The sequence below is a fragment of the Fringilla coelebs genome (genome assembly GCF_963513975.1).
Source record: "Fringilla coelebs genome assembly, chromosome: 2".
In the NCBI taxonomy this organism is placed as follows: Eukaryota; Metazoa; Chordata; class Aves; order Passeriformes; family Fringillidae; genus Fringilla; species Fringilla coelebs.
This window is the reverse complement of record NC_140029.1, coordinates 90,021,033-90,035,264: the sequence shown is the minus strand read 5'-3', so window position 1 is coordinate 90,035,264 and position 14,232 is coordinate 90,021,033. Positions and strand designations below refer to the sequence as shown.

The window sequence follows — 14,232 nt, the reverse complement described above, 5'->3', positions numbered from 1 at the left end:
AGTGACAATGGGAACTGGGTGACAATTCCAACTGCAGAAACCACAAACTGGTGTGGGCGCTAAGGGGAGTTAAGTTGTCAAGGGCAAACCTCCATCAGAGAGCAGCAGGGAGCTGATACCAGGCTGGGGAAGGGGTTTGATCTTTTCCTCTCATGCAGGGGACACAGAGTGCTATTTGTTCTGCCTCTCCACTTGTCTGCAAAGTATCGCTCCAGGAGTGACAGAGTTAACAAATACAGTGGAAGAGACGGCTCTGTAAGCTGAGCTATGTGGTCACATGCACAGGTTTTATTTTTAACATCCCAAAACTACTTGATGTTTCTGCCTGGGCTTGCTCCATGTCCTTCTGTTCTCTTCTCTTTCTTTGTGTGCCGTTCTCCCTCACCCACCTCACTTCAGCCCAGCTGAGCACAACCAGGAGAGAAGTGTTTGGTACATGCACAGGGACTCTATGATCAAGGTAAGACTTTGTAAATAGAGTTGGAGGTTTTTTTGGACAAACCTTGATGGAATGTAATGGTTACTATAGCAAGCTATGAAAATCAAGACATCTTCAAAACAGCCTTAGTAATTAAGATGAAATAGAATAATCATGAGATGTCTTAAATGACACTCTAAAACAGAGGCAGCTGGTAACTGTGAGCACTTCTGTGACATGCTACTCTAAAAAAAAAACCCCTCCATAATATATTCAGTGAATTAGCTGTAGTTTGCAGCACTGTATGCAGGATTTAAAAAAAACTAAGATGCTGATTGTAAGATGGGAGCTTCAGCAGCAGATCAGATGATAAATCAAGAATTCAATTTCTGTTATTTTCAGGAAACTCAGAGAAGAAAGGAGATACAGTAAGGGTCAGAGGAAAGGCAAGAGCAATCTCATGAAAAAAGTGCTTATACTTAAATTAGTTTTGTAGATTGAGACTGCAAACTTTATGTTGGAAATCTAGACTGAATGAATGATGGAGTAAGAATTGCAAGAGTTAAAGGTACTACTGTACCATTTAGTCTTGTGACTGCTTAGCAATTTTTATTCATTAATCTCTTTTATTTTTATTTTATGACTTAGATCTTAACCAATATCTCTGAGATTCTTTACACTGGGCACCTTTCAGAAAAGTATGTTAATGAGATTGTTACCAGAGCATAAAATAGAACCTGAGCCCAAAGAGAAAAAAAACATGGTTTTGACTATTACCCTCCTTTTTTTTTGTTTTTGTTTTTGGTTTTTTTTGGGTTTTTTTGGGTTTTTTTTCTCAAGCTGCAACCAACCTGGACCATTACCCTCCTTTTTTTTTGGGGTTTTTTTTTTTTGGTTTTTTTTCTCAAACTGCAACCAACCTGGACTTATTCTTTTAAAGCACTTGTTGAACTCAAACCAAGACCAAACCCATTTCCTAGTTACGAATGCAAAGTGGAAGTTTGCTTGACTGTGTCTACCAAGGACAGCACAGGGACCCGTTACAGGTCTGAGGAGCAGCAGAGCAGCTCCATGTCACACCCTGCTGATCTGCCTGTCTCCCACAGGACTCCCCAACAAGCCCAGCACATGATGCTGATGCTGAGCTTTCCTGCACTATGCCACCAGCCCAGGGGACTGTTTCAGCACCTGGAATTTTTGGGTGGGATTCTCTCAGATGAGCTATGGCTACATTGCACCAGGTAGGGAGGAGCAACAAACATTGCTGATCCAGGTGTTTTAGTGGGGAGTGCAGTGCAGGGTTCCCACCCACAGTGCCCTGTGTTGCCTGTGCCTCACTGCTCTGAAGTCTCCCTGCTCCTCCTGTAACAGCTTTAGTGCATTTCACCAGACAGAAATTGCACAAGAAAATTTTGCTGCCGCTTTACTGCCGGTGTGCAGCACAGATATTCCAGGCAAGGGGGAGGTGCAACAGCTTCTCTTGATCTCCATGGACCTGCATGTCAGGTGTAGGGAGCTGAGGAGAAGCTGATGTGCTGTTCTGAGAACCTGACAATAGGCATGCTCCAGAAGAAAGGCAAGGAACATGGATTGAAGTCCTTGCCCAACTTCTGCACTATACTGTGGATTTATTTTTTCAGTATAAAGCAATTCCAACCTGTTCAGTAACTCTGAAATAGTGGTTATTGCCATGAAATACCACAGCCTCATCCAGATAATCCCCAGGTAGGAAATACAGGCTCCCTAATTGTCACAGCTTCATCCTTCCATTGTTTGGCTTATCCAACAAGTCAGTTGTTTCACAGAAAATCTTACTCCTTCTTATGTTTTATGCTAAGGATTTGAAGTTCACCAGGATTGCCCTGGAATCAAAGTGCTCCTTAAAATCCATGTGAACTTGTTCAAGGTCACCTCAAAAGTAGGTCTTGTTTATGCTCACTATTAGTGTTATTGAGGAAGACTTCATCTACACCTTTAATTCTCCCTTTCCACCTGCCCTCAGCCGTACCGTACTCACTGCCTGCCTCATTTAAGGCTTGGCTGGTAACTTGTATTTTCTGAAAAGGCAACTGCAGAGCAGGAGTGCCATGAAGGACAGTGACCCACTGTGCTGAGTGCCAAGGGGGTCACCCAAGCTGTAGCTGACCCTGCTGTGGGTGCTGAGGTGTCGAGTTCAACTTATTTAGAGGTCCCCATGATTCCAGGTGGTGGCATTCTTGGATTTGCTTTTTATTTTGTGTCTAAGGAGAGGACTTAAGAAAACTTGGGCTCCTGGGATTCATGTACAAATGCAGTGCACTATGGTTTCCAATGGCATAGTGATTTTTGTCCTCGCCTCTAAGAAATAAAAATATCTATTTAGCAAAAGGAGACCCAAGCCTGATTTCTCGACAAGCTTGTTAAGCAAGTAGTGATTGAGGAAGAGCAGTGCATGAAAGGAGAAGAAAATCACTAGTAAAAGACTTACTTGGTGTCCTAGAAGGTGTGATTCTACAGCTGGCTCTGCCAAAGCTTTTGTGCAGGAGGCATGCAACTGCAAGTGAAACATAAGAACCTGAGCATCTCTATGCTTGGCATTTTTGCCTAGGATTTACATATTTGTTTAAAATACCATCTTTAATTCCATATATTTTCATCTTTCTAAACTTTACATCTGCCAAATATAAGCAATAGTATTTTTCAATCTCAAGTGCTCCTCTAGTATTGCAAAGATAAATTCATTATTGTGAACATGATCAGATCTAAGATAGTAAATATACTGACATGAAAATTCTTATATTGTAAGAAAATTAATAACTATTTCCCTCAAGATTTCAGTATGATAGAGATGAGATAAATGCTATATACTGGGTAACAAGGGTTAAAAGAAATAGAGAACATTGCCTATCTGCCCTATACACTTCGCCAGAAGTATTCACATTCCTTCTGTTGTAACATTATATATAACTTCAGCACTCTTGGCTCCAGCATTTGGATGTGAACTTTCATGAGATTTTTTTAGGAGCTTGTTATCATGTTGTAAAATTTAGAAAGTTTGTTTTATGTTCATTTGCAATCTCATCTCAGAGCCACCCTTTAGGGTCATTATCTGGGTTTCTGGTGGCCCTTTTGGATATTTCTTAAAACTGGGAGGTATCCCCTGATTCTGTGCAAAGAACTCAAGTACAATGTATGACCTTAGGATATCAAATGGTCAGTCACATGCCAAATGAGAAAATACTTGTATTATTTTGTCTCATTCACTGCAAATTAATTAAATATATGTCTCCTGAAAAAAAAAATTTAATTGGTTTATAAACTGTAAGTTATTATCACTGAACAGTTATTATCACTCCAGACACAGATGTAGCTGCAGTTAAAATAGCAGCTGTATATTTTTAAACCTTACTTGATTTGCTGTCATCGTGATCTAAAAATATTTACCAAAGTGGACAGACTATGGACTGTAATGTGCATTCTTTCCTTACACAGTAGCTTGAACATGGTTGAAGTAATCATTTCTGGTTCGTTTGGGTTTTTTTGTTTCCTAACCCAGACCTTGAGAAATTTTGCAAGTTGCAGGGAATCAAAAAGTGTACAAGTTTAGAGAAATGGTTTGTCACCTGACTTATCTGTGTGTCACCTGCCTCTGGATATTATGTATCAAACCTAATGAGGCAAAATTTGTTAACTTTCTGCTGAGTGTTTTTAGTTTGTAGTTTGTGTACTTGCAATAATACCATCAACTAAACCACAGCCAACTAAATTATCAATTAAAATACATAGCTGATTACTGGCATGTCAGAATAGAAGAAGCATTCAAACCCTGATAAATATCAGAAAGAAACTCTCCGCCCCTTCTTCCTGTCCTCTATGTTCACAGATTTGACAATGAGAATAGAGGAATAGATATCTTTTGTCTGAAAAGAACAGCATATACAAGTTAGAGATGAGGTAAACTAAACTAAAAATGCCTAAATAACGAGGAAGGCTGATTCTGCATCTGAATGCTGTGATATGGTCACTTTTCATAAACAAAGCATGTGTTTTCTTTCTCTACACATGATTTGGATGGGGTTTATTTCAGCATACAACAATGTGAAAGCAAGCTTCTCTCCAGAAACTTTGCTATCAGTCCTTTCTGTTTTGGAGAGCAGTAAGTCTTATGTCTCTAATGTAGGGTGGGTTTTTATCAACTATTTCTCCCCAAGAGTTACTTTTGCAGTGGAAAATATTGTTCACACAGTTGTGTTTTTATTGCAGTGTAATGTACCCAGCCTTCCTCTGACCTTATGCAAGTCATGGCTGGGACTATTTTTAGAGATTATATTTGCAGCAAAATGCTACAAGAATGAGAGCAGCAAGGATGCCGCCAGTGTGAAATAAATCCATCGGTATCTCCTGCTTCTCTGAACTGCATAAAAGTAGATGTAACTAAACAGCCTAAAGCAGGACAGGTGCCACCCCAAACCACATGTATTTAAGGGCTTGGTGTGGCTGAGGCCACCCTGGCTAGCACCCTGGTGTCACCTCTGTGCAGAAGCCAGTGTTTCCTAAGGCAAGGCAGGGATGTTATAATGGGAAGTCACAATGTTTTTGTTCTGCATTGCTGTCTTGAGCTCTTTCCCTGCAAAGGTGATGGTACCTTGTACTTGAGAGTTCAAGTTTGTCTCTGAGTAAAGGGACCACCAAGGGTGTGTGTTCCTTCCCTCTGCAGAGCCGAGAGGGAATGGGGTTGATTCATTAGGAGGTGTAAGCAGATATAGATCAACACTGGAAATTGCAAAAGATGGAACAAAGTTCTGTTGAGCAATTAATGCACATCTCATTTTCAAATGTGAGTGTTAGTATTTAGTCCAGAGACCCACAAGCATTGCCTTTCCCATACATGTTTCCTTCTCCAGTATTGTTCATGACTTCCACTGCCAGAGTATAAAGATGTGAAAGACACGAAGTCAAGAGAACACCTTCAAGAAAGAGAGGAAGTTCTTTACACAGAACCTCTTCCCCCAAGCCTGAGCCCACTTCCTCTGCAGCACATCTCTCCCCAGAGCTAGGTCACTTAACCCTGGGTTTGCAAAAGAAAACACATCTAGGTAAACACTACTTTTCTTGAACTTGTTTTCTTTAACCTAGGAAAAATAATACAAAGTCTAAATTATTTTACTACCAATTCGTGTCTTTTCTCAGAGCCAAGTGAGAGTCTGCTATGGTAGTTCTTACTGAATGCAAAGGCATGGGGGGAAGATTTGTCAAAATTTTTTCCCTATTTTCACATAAAAAAGAAAAGCAACCTGGGTTCTGTTTGAAAACAAAACTTGAGTTCCTCCTTATTGTTAGCTTTTTTCTTTCCACAAAGATTCACAGTGATTCCAGAACCAGGCTGGAATGCAGCTTTTATGGTAAGGAGCAGGAAGCCAGGAAGCCAAAAGCTGGGAGGTTTCTGCTTGCAGCAAGTTACTGATACCAGTTGAAGGTATCCAGGGAAGTAGTGACTAAGCAGCCTCTAGTTCTGTAAGCCAACAACTGGAGTGTAAGGGTAAATCAGGAAAGCAGAGTAAAGAAGGCCAAGGAAACTAGCTCTTACCCAGACTGTTTTCCACACTGGAATTATCCTGAAGATAATCCTCACTCTTGGCCTTGGTGGTGTAGGGCAAAGGGAGGTTCATTGTGCAACATTCATATCTTTGCCAGGAGATGAGAAGAGGCCTAGGCCAAATCTTAGAGAGGAAAAAGGAATGTCATTTTTCCTACTGAGTGTTGAGGAAGTGGGATGCTCCTTCACTGTGCCCCTAGCAGTCTTGATTTCAGCAGCCTGGTGAATATTGGGACAGGAAACAGCTGATAGCCTGGCTGCCTGAGCTAAGGAGTAAAGACCTTGTCTGTATCTGTGCTGCTACCCAGCCATGCTGTACCATGGGGCTCAGAGGTGATACGTGACTGTATGGAGCTGGCAGTCACTTTCTCACAGCCTCATTCCCACCAGAAGTGCATGTTAGCACCTCATGTGTGGAAACCAGCTATGGGCATGGAGGGTCTGTGGCCCTCCTCGTTCCTTCAGACAATAACTCTTGTCTCCTTGTCTTTGCCACTCACAGCACCGGGCCCAGAAAGCTCCCCCTGGGCAACACAGGCACTGTGAGCGATGTTTCAGCCGGCACTGCCGCGCACCCATTGAGGTCTCCGTGTCCTGCATGGTGATCAGCTGCAGCCTCCACTGCGGGGCCACCTTCCACATGTGCAAGGAGGAGGAGCACAAATTGCTCTGCCCCTTGGAGCAGGTGTCCTGCCTCAACTCAGCCTATGGCTGCCCTTTCTCCATGGCCCGCTTCAAGCTGGGGAAGCACCTCCAGGTCTGTCCAGCCAGCATTGTCTGCTGCTCGATGGAGTGGAATCGCTGGCCAAACGTGGATTCAGACACAACGCTGCACAAGAATATTATGAAAGAGACCTTGAATGAAGAATGTCTGGACACAGCTTTGGCACTCAGAGACCAGAAGATACTTTTCAGGGCTTTGAAAGTAGCTGAATTATTTCCAGAGTGGAGGAAAAAGGATGAACTGGAAGAACTAATGGATCAAGCCATGGGTGGGGAAGCAGGTGCTGTGGGAGGAGCTGCCTGTGGTTCCCAAGAGGGCAATGACCAGTGTGAGCTCAGCCAACGCGAGCGGGAAGATCTGGCAAAGGACAAAGAGGGAATGGATCTGGGGAGTTACAAAACATGGGAGAACATTTTCAGCAAAGAGCTTCTGGCTTGCCAGGTAACAGGCTCAGCAACCAGCTCAGGACAAAAGACGGAGGAGGCTTCCAAGAAAACAGCAGCAGCCTCTCGTGCTGCCAGCTCCACAGAGAAGGCAAAGGCAGGACCTGATGGTGCAGAAGAGGGAAAGGGCCAAAAGACTGAACAAGTAACACCAAGCAGAGAACTGAATGGACTGGCTCCCTGGCAAGAAGGGGTCCTGGAGAGGCTGAAGAAGGAAGTCGGTGTAGCGGATTACAACATGTATCTGGTACATCACGGGGGAATGCTCATCCGCTTTGGCCAGATGGCTGCTTGCACTCCCAGAGAAAAAGATTTTGTCTATGGGAACTTGGAAGCCCAGGAGGTGAAGACTGTCTACACCTTCAAAGTGCCAGTTAGTTACTGTGGCAAAAGAGCACGACTAGGAGATGCGCTGGGCCACAAGATGCCAACTTCAGACAAGTCAGTGGATACCTCAGAACTGGGAATAAACATAGAAGAACTACCTAAGACAAATGTAGTTGAAGCCACACTGCTGTGTGCTCTGGAGAAAGAGCTGAAAGGCCATGAGATCTCAGAAGCAAGAGGTATAGATGGACTCTTTGTGGATTTTGCAACACAGACATACAGCTTTCCTTTGGAGCCCTTCTCCTCCAGTGCAGTTCTAGCAGATATTCTGGATGAAAACAGCCCACCAGAACTGCACATGGAGCTCTACACTGAATGTGTAACCAGAAGACACAACAAAAGTAGTTCAGCTTTCACGTTCACTTGCAGTCATTTCTTTAGGAGGGATGAGTTCCCATTCCACTTCAAGAATGTGCACGCTGATATCCAGTCGTGCCTGGACGGATGGTTCCAGCACCGCTGCCCACTGGCCTACTTGGGATGTCCTTTTGTCCAAAATCCCTTCCGCCCTGAGGGACTTAAGGCCAAGGTTATTTACAGCAAGCCTCTCAAGACATTTGCTATTAAGCCAGAGGTAGACACCCTTCTTGCTGAACCGGGCAAGTGCAATTTCATAGTGGATAGTCGAGGGAGAAGCAAGGACTTGCTGAGCAGCCTCCCAGTGGAAGTGCTCAAGTACATTGCAGGATTCCTGGACAGCTTCAGTTTATCTCAGCTATCACAAGTGTCAGTGCTCATGAGGGACATCTGTGCCACTCTTCTTCAAGAGAGGGGAATGGTCCTGCTGGTCTGGGAGAAAAAAAGATATTCCCATGGTGGTACTTCTTGGAGAGCTCGCAAAAAGGCAAGTGACTGTGACACTGGGAAAAAGAGTCATGAGTTTTCTTTATGGGAATGACAAGAAAGCTGCATATAAACATGCAAATGTGGGGAAGGTTCATGAGGTTGTGAATTTGAATAGGGTTTGTTGTCAGGGCCCAGGGCTGTAGGGTGCAGTACGTCTAACGAAAGGATGTAACACGAAGGTGTAACTAGACATTTTCTGAAAGTCCCCGCCCAACCTCATCTTGGGTAACCTGTTTGCCTGTGCACCATTTCTAAGTACTGAGAACTAAGAATTCCTAATATTTAAGTATTACCATCCCCGTTAAAAATGGCAGGTGATAACTAAAGCAGCAAAACCAGCAAGTACGAGGTACATAACAATTCAGAGCCCATTTTCACTTGCTATGCCAGCCCTGCACCATCAGACGTTCATTGCAGTGTCCAGAGTGAGTAATGCACACCCATTGTAAGCATAGACAAGTATTTTAAATCCTCATTTTCTCTCCCCAATTCCTGTCCCCTCTCTTGCATTAGATCTGGCAGTTCAGCAGCCTGTTCTCCAGAGTTCACAACTGGCAGCGCAGCGATGTCCCGAGCATGTCGGAGCACCTGAGGAATTGTCCCTTCTACCAGGCGGAGCACAGGACAGACCCCGTGCTGCTGACGGGCATGAGCGAGTCTCGGGAGCAGACTCGAAAGACTTTGGTCTCTACTTTCAAGCACAGAGTCTGAACAACTTGCTTCCCCTCTGCCATGCTCCCCTCAGGGCTCTCAGATGAAGATTTGGGGATTCAGGTGTAAAGATTCTTGCTTCCAGCTCTCCTTTGGACGTACAAAATTGGCTTCTCCCCAGCTGCGTTTGAAACCTCTGCATTTTTTTTCCCCTACATTAATTTGTTAAAGCTTCGACCACTGCTTACTAACTTGACATGCTTTCTGTTTTCTGTTCCTGGTTCAATACTGCATCCTGAAGAAAGCAATGAGGATCTTATTTGAAAACAGCATTTTTACATCCTTGAAGGTAGGCTGCTGCTCCTTTACCATGTGCCTGAGAGAAGCAAGACCAGTTAATGTACTTAGCTCAAATAGATCTGAAACACCTTAGTTTTGTCTGAAAAGCCAAGTTCTTGGAGCACAAGTAGATGCCCTCCTGCCTGGCAGACCCAGGGACTGCTAACCTGCTCTGAGACATGAGCAGGACACCCCAAAATTACGCGAACTAATTAGAACTCCAGTGAGAACTTGGGAATTCACTGCGCAGCCACAGAGCATTATTTAGGACCCTGACTAAGGCAAGCACACCTAGTTGAGTGCAAGCCTTAAGCTGAGCTCATGGGAGCATTCAAACCAAACCAAAGCAAGCAAACTTGTTCTTTGTTAGAAGTGGCAAACAATCTCAGAGACTCAATTGACTTTGTATATTTTAAGGTTACAACTTTCTGTGTTTTATCTGAAAATTCATTAAAGCCATTAAAGAATATTTGAAGTCATTTTTAGAATACCTTACCAACTCAGTTTTGCAGTTGTAAATTGCAAATTCTAATTGAAAGCAACTGAAAACAGGATGTCAAAGAAATAATATTCTTTTCCATAAAAGAAAAGCAATTCAGTAACAGTGTGGATAATGTTTGCTTCAGTTGAATGGTCTGGAGCATAGCATTTTTACAGAGCAGAAAAGTGATTAGGATGGTTTATCTTTTAATAAATACACTAACTTAAACCAGAATGGGCTTGCTGAGGCAACAGATGAGAGAAAACAGGCATGTCACCAGCAGTGTCTGTCTCATTACACTGCTTGAAACCATTCCAGCGGTGCTAGTCAGAAATGCCATGGATGTGGTGGTGGGTGAGATTCCTCTGAAATGGCTGTAAGTTTATTTGTCAGCTTAGGACAGTTTCCAGCCACTGCACAGCTACAGGGTGCTGACTCACCCCTTTCTCTTTTAAGTTCATAGCCAGAAGTGTGAGCTCAGGACAGAGGTCTGGCTTTCATCTCTCTGTCTCAGGCAGGAGAACCTTGCTGGGAGCTGGGATATTTGCTGGCCTGGACCACTGCTCTTCTCACCTGGGCTGGCCAGGTGCACTGGCTCAGGCAGATGGATGGATATGTGCTGCACTTGCCATCCTTGACCTGGTGCAGATGTGGGATGAGGTGGCCATGCAAGAAGGAGCCCTCTCTTACCCAGAGAGGTTGCTGTGCACCTGAGCTGAGTGCTTGGTAACCAAAGGCATGAATTGCATGGGGACCCAAACCACCCTGAGTGCAGCTCAGCCTGGCCTCGCAGCTTAAGTGGTCCCTGTGAGATTTTTAATCATATGAGGATGTTTTTCATCTCCAGATACACACCCTCAGGAGCACACAGTCTGAGCTGTGAGGACAGTGGAATGGTCCCAGGAACAGGAAAAGCAGCACTTCTCTTTTTTTTTTCTTCTTTTTTCTTTTTCTTTTTCTTTTTCTTTTTCTTTTTCTTTTTCTTTTTCTTTTTCTTTTATCTCTTTTTCTTTCTCTTTTTCTTTCTCTTTTTCTTTTTTCTTCTTTTTATTTTTATGCTACTCTATTTTCTGCCCCTAGAGATCCTTTCCAGGAAGTCTCATAATGCTTTAGACATGAAAATAAACTTCTCTGCACAGGTATCCTGAAGAAAGCGCAAGTAGCATCCCAGGTTTATAAAGAGGAAATTGAAGGAAATGAACACAGGCAAACTAAGCTGGGCCAGGAGCAGTTAGAACCACTCTGATCCTTCATCCTGAGGCTTAAGCCACTGCACAAAAACAAACTGTCCATTCTTTAAAGCTGCTTACAAAAATTCACCTGTCCTCAAAACATTCCATCTAACATGAGCTGCCCAATATTATCTCCTTGTTTCACCCAGCAAAGTTGATAGATGTGAAAACATACAGCCAGAATTCCTAGACTTCCTATGTCTCTCGGAATTCCTGAGACTTAGAATTCCTGGGTCTCTACATCAGGGCCTCATTCTTCACTTACCATGTATCTGCTTTTGAAAGATGCTGAGGACCCAGCTGTAGCTGCAGACCACAATATCTGCAAATGCATGTCCAAAAATTGGGTTCCAGAATCTATGCTGAGTGCTTAAAAACAGAGCCACTCACTTTTATGGATAATTTGAGGAGGGTGGAAGAATGTTTGCTTAAATAATAAGGTCTCAGAGTAGGTCAGTGTTCAAGGCTGGCAGGAGACCATGAAAAATTTCAGCCTGTGAACAATCTCTCACATGATCAGCCACTTTAGCTGCTGTAAAGTGCTGTGGCTGCTCTGAAATTTTGGCCTATGTTAGGTGTGAATTCGGCTCACTTTACCTTTAGTGCCAGTGTCACGGCTGCCATTCTGCCTTCTGTCAACTCCAGAGGATTTTGTTCTTGCTACTCCCTTCTTCTGGAAATGGCATGACTTCAGTTCCAGCCTTATTAAAATGGATCCTGCTTCTTCCCTCCACAGGAGGTGCCTGAGTCCCACTTCAGAGGGATGCAGCCTTTGGAAATGTGATGGTTGATGGTGCAGGTCAGAGTTAGGAATATTGCAACCTCTACCTCATGGGATTAGCCAGGGTGTGCATAGAACATCCAGGAAACTGGATCATTTCCCTTCTGGTTCATTTCCCTTCTTCCCTACAGGGCATGCTGGAGAGACACAGAGCACTCATTCATAGAGAGACATATTTGCTCCTGTGAATATGTAGGTGCATTTCTGAAAAACTGTAATTTGATTAAGTAACCTTCAGCATATCCAGACAAAGCTGAAAATCCACAGCCAAAATCTTCAGATTTGTCTGGTCAACCTGATCTGGGAGAGGCAAAGCTGTACAGGGAAGGGAAGATCACCCTTGCATTTCTGCATACCCACCTGGCCAATGTCAGCAGGGAGCTGCTTCTCGCTTCATCCCAGCCTTACCAGGGGTGGAGAGCTATGGGCTGGTGTCAGATGCAGTTTTATTAATCTAAGAATCCTGCCAAGCTAGCTCAGTGTTGGTGGTCCTGCCATTAGCAGAGTCAGGAGAAGATTTAGGAGCTGGAAGGAACTGAATTTTCCTGCACTGTGTGTCTTGGTGAGCACAATGCTGGCTTATTTAAAAGGTGAGAGCCTTTGGTTGACGTTCAGCAAGTCCTTTGCTCCTGGTTTGAGTTTGTAATTTGGCAAAGAAAACTTGGGTTAAATCTCAGCTTGAGTAATTTGATTAGAAGAAACTGAGCATGTGGTGTCTTTCAAAATAGTCTATTGTTTTGGCAGGGTCTGAACTGGAAAAGGGGATCCAATTCCAGCAGAGCATTGAGGTTGCTCTCAGTCCAGCCCCCACACTCTGGATCTTCATGACTTTGATCTTGTTTGTGCTGTCCTCGAGTCCTGTGAAGTGCAAGAGCAATACTCCACACACTTCAGGCTGATGTGTCTTGCAGTGTTTCCTCTCACTGGAAGAGTGGAAGTGAAATGAAGGCATCGTGGAAATCAGAAAGGTCAGAGCAGGGCAGAAAAGCTCATGGCAAGAGAAGACAGGAAACAAAAAAGGTAATGTGTTTGGATAGAAAGACCTGCCTCTTTGTAGGTGGTGTGAGGAGAGGCAAGAGGAGACAGGTGAAAGGGCACAGGAATGAAAGGAGTTGGGATGTGCTGCCAAAACCAGAGGTTTTCTGGATAAAAGCATTTCCTTGACAAAGACTCTGGAAGTTCCCAACTGGTGCCATACAGTAACATGGGGCAGATGATAATTTTTAGGGGGTGAAAGGGCAAGTGACCTGCTGACATGTATCCTAAGTCTGGGTGGAAGGAAGGAATTTTTTGATGGACCTCTAACTCCCAAAACAGAGAGCACAGATAAGGTGAAGTTTATCTGAACAATATCTGTTATTTGTGAAACTCTGTAACTCCTTGCTGCATTCTTAGGAATAAAAATTGTTATGGTATTAAAAAAATCCATTCAAATTCGGGTCTTAACTTGTTTTCTTGACTTCATCACATAAATGTATGTTTTGCCTTCAAAACAGGTGTGACAGTTCCTGTACTGTCATATTTATTATGCTCGTGTCCTCTGCTCTGCTCTTCATTATAATTTTCCTGGTTGAAGACTTTTATTTATATGTTTTGTATTTATTTAGTTTTAACAAATATTTTTAGGTTTGACCTCATCCTCTTTGCACAGACACTTTTTCCTTCCTGGTTCAGTGATTTACTTAAATGAAAAACTATCTCTTCTTTTAAAAATCCTTTTTCCAGATTGATCCTACATTATATCTACTAACATATGAAGAAAATTTTTCTCCTTACCCTTCACTTTGTGGCTGTTCATCCAGGTAGCTACAGAGGGGCTTTTGCTTCTTTGCTTTGCGTGTTCCAGAGACACTGCACAGAAATTCTGTGTCAGAAATTCTGAGCATCTTCCACATACAGTTTGCTTACCACTGCATTCCATACTAAAGAGTCTCAAGTTCCTTGGGGTTTAATTTCTTTTGGAACAAAACATGCATAAGCAGTGCAGGCTTATTTATCTTCCCACTGAATTTATAGGTAAGGAAATTATGATCACACACTCCAAATTTATTTTTGATGGCCACCTGCTCTATGACTTAATTGCTATTTACAGCTAACAAATCTTTTGTAAGTTCAGTGATGGTTTGGTGAAGGAATTTGTCGTGTCATGCTGAGAATCATAGGCCTGAGGCTCATTGTAATGATGAGAGATGATTCACTGGTCCATAACTCTGAGCTATTTTGCCCATGTCAGCAGAGTTCTTACTGGGGTTTATCTCTTTTAAAATTTGCTCTCTCCCTGCATATCCAGGTATGAACTCAAGCAGTTCATGGCTGACACTGAGCTGCACCAGAGAAAAACCTCTTTTAGCTTCC

The 14,232-nt window shown here is 43.3% G+C and overlaps 1 protein-coding gene across 1 annotated transcript; it reads left to right on the top strand.

Moving 5' to 3' along the window:
- The first annotated feature begins 329 nt into the window (after positions 1-329).
- Positions 330-13,260, top strand: FBXO40 (F-box protein 40). Its single transcript, XM_084226131.1, has 4 exons — positions 330-460; positions 6,496-8,391; positions 8,907-9,393; positions 12,622-13,260. Exons 1-3 carry the CDS (start codon positions 437-439, stop codon positions 9,102-9,104), a joined length of 2,118 nt encoding a protein of 705 aa, XP_084082257.1. The 5' UTR covers positions 330-436; the 3' UTR covers positions 9,105-9,393; positions 12,622-13,260.
- Positions 13,261-14,232: the final 972 nt, after the last annotated feature.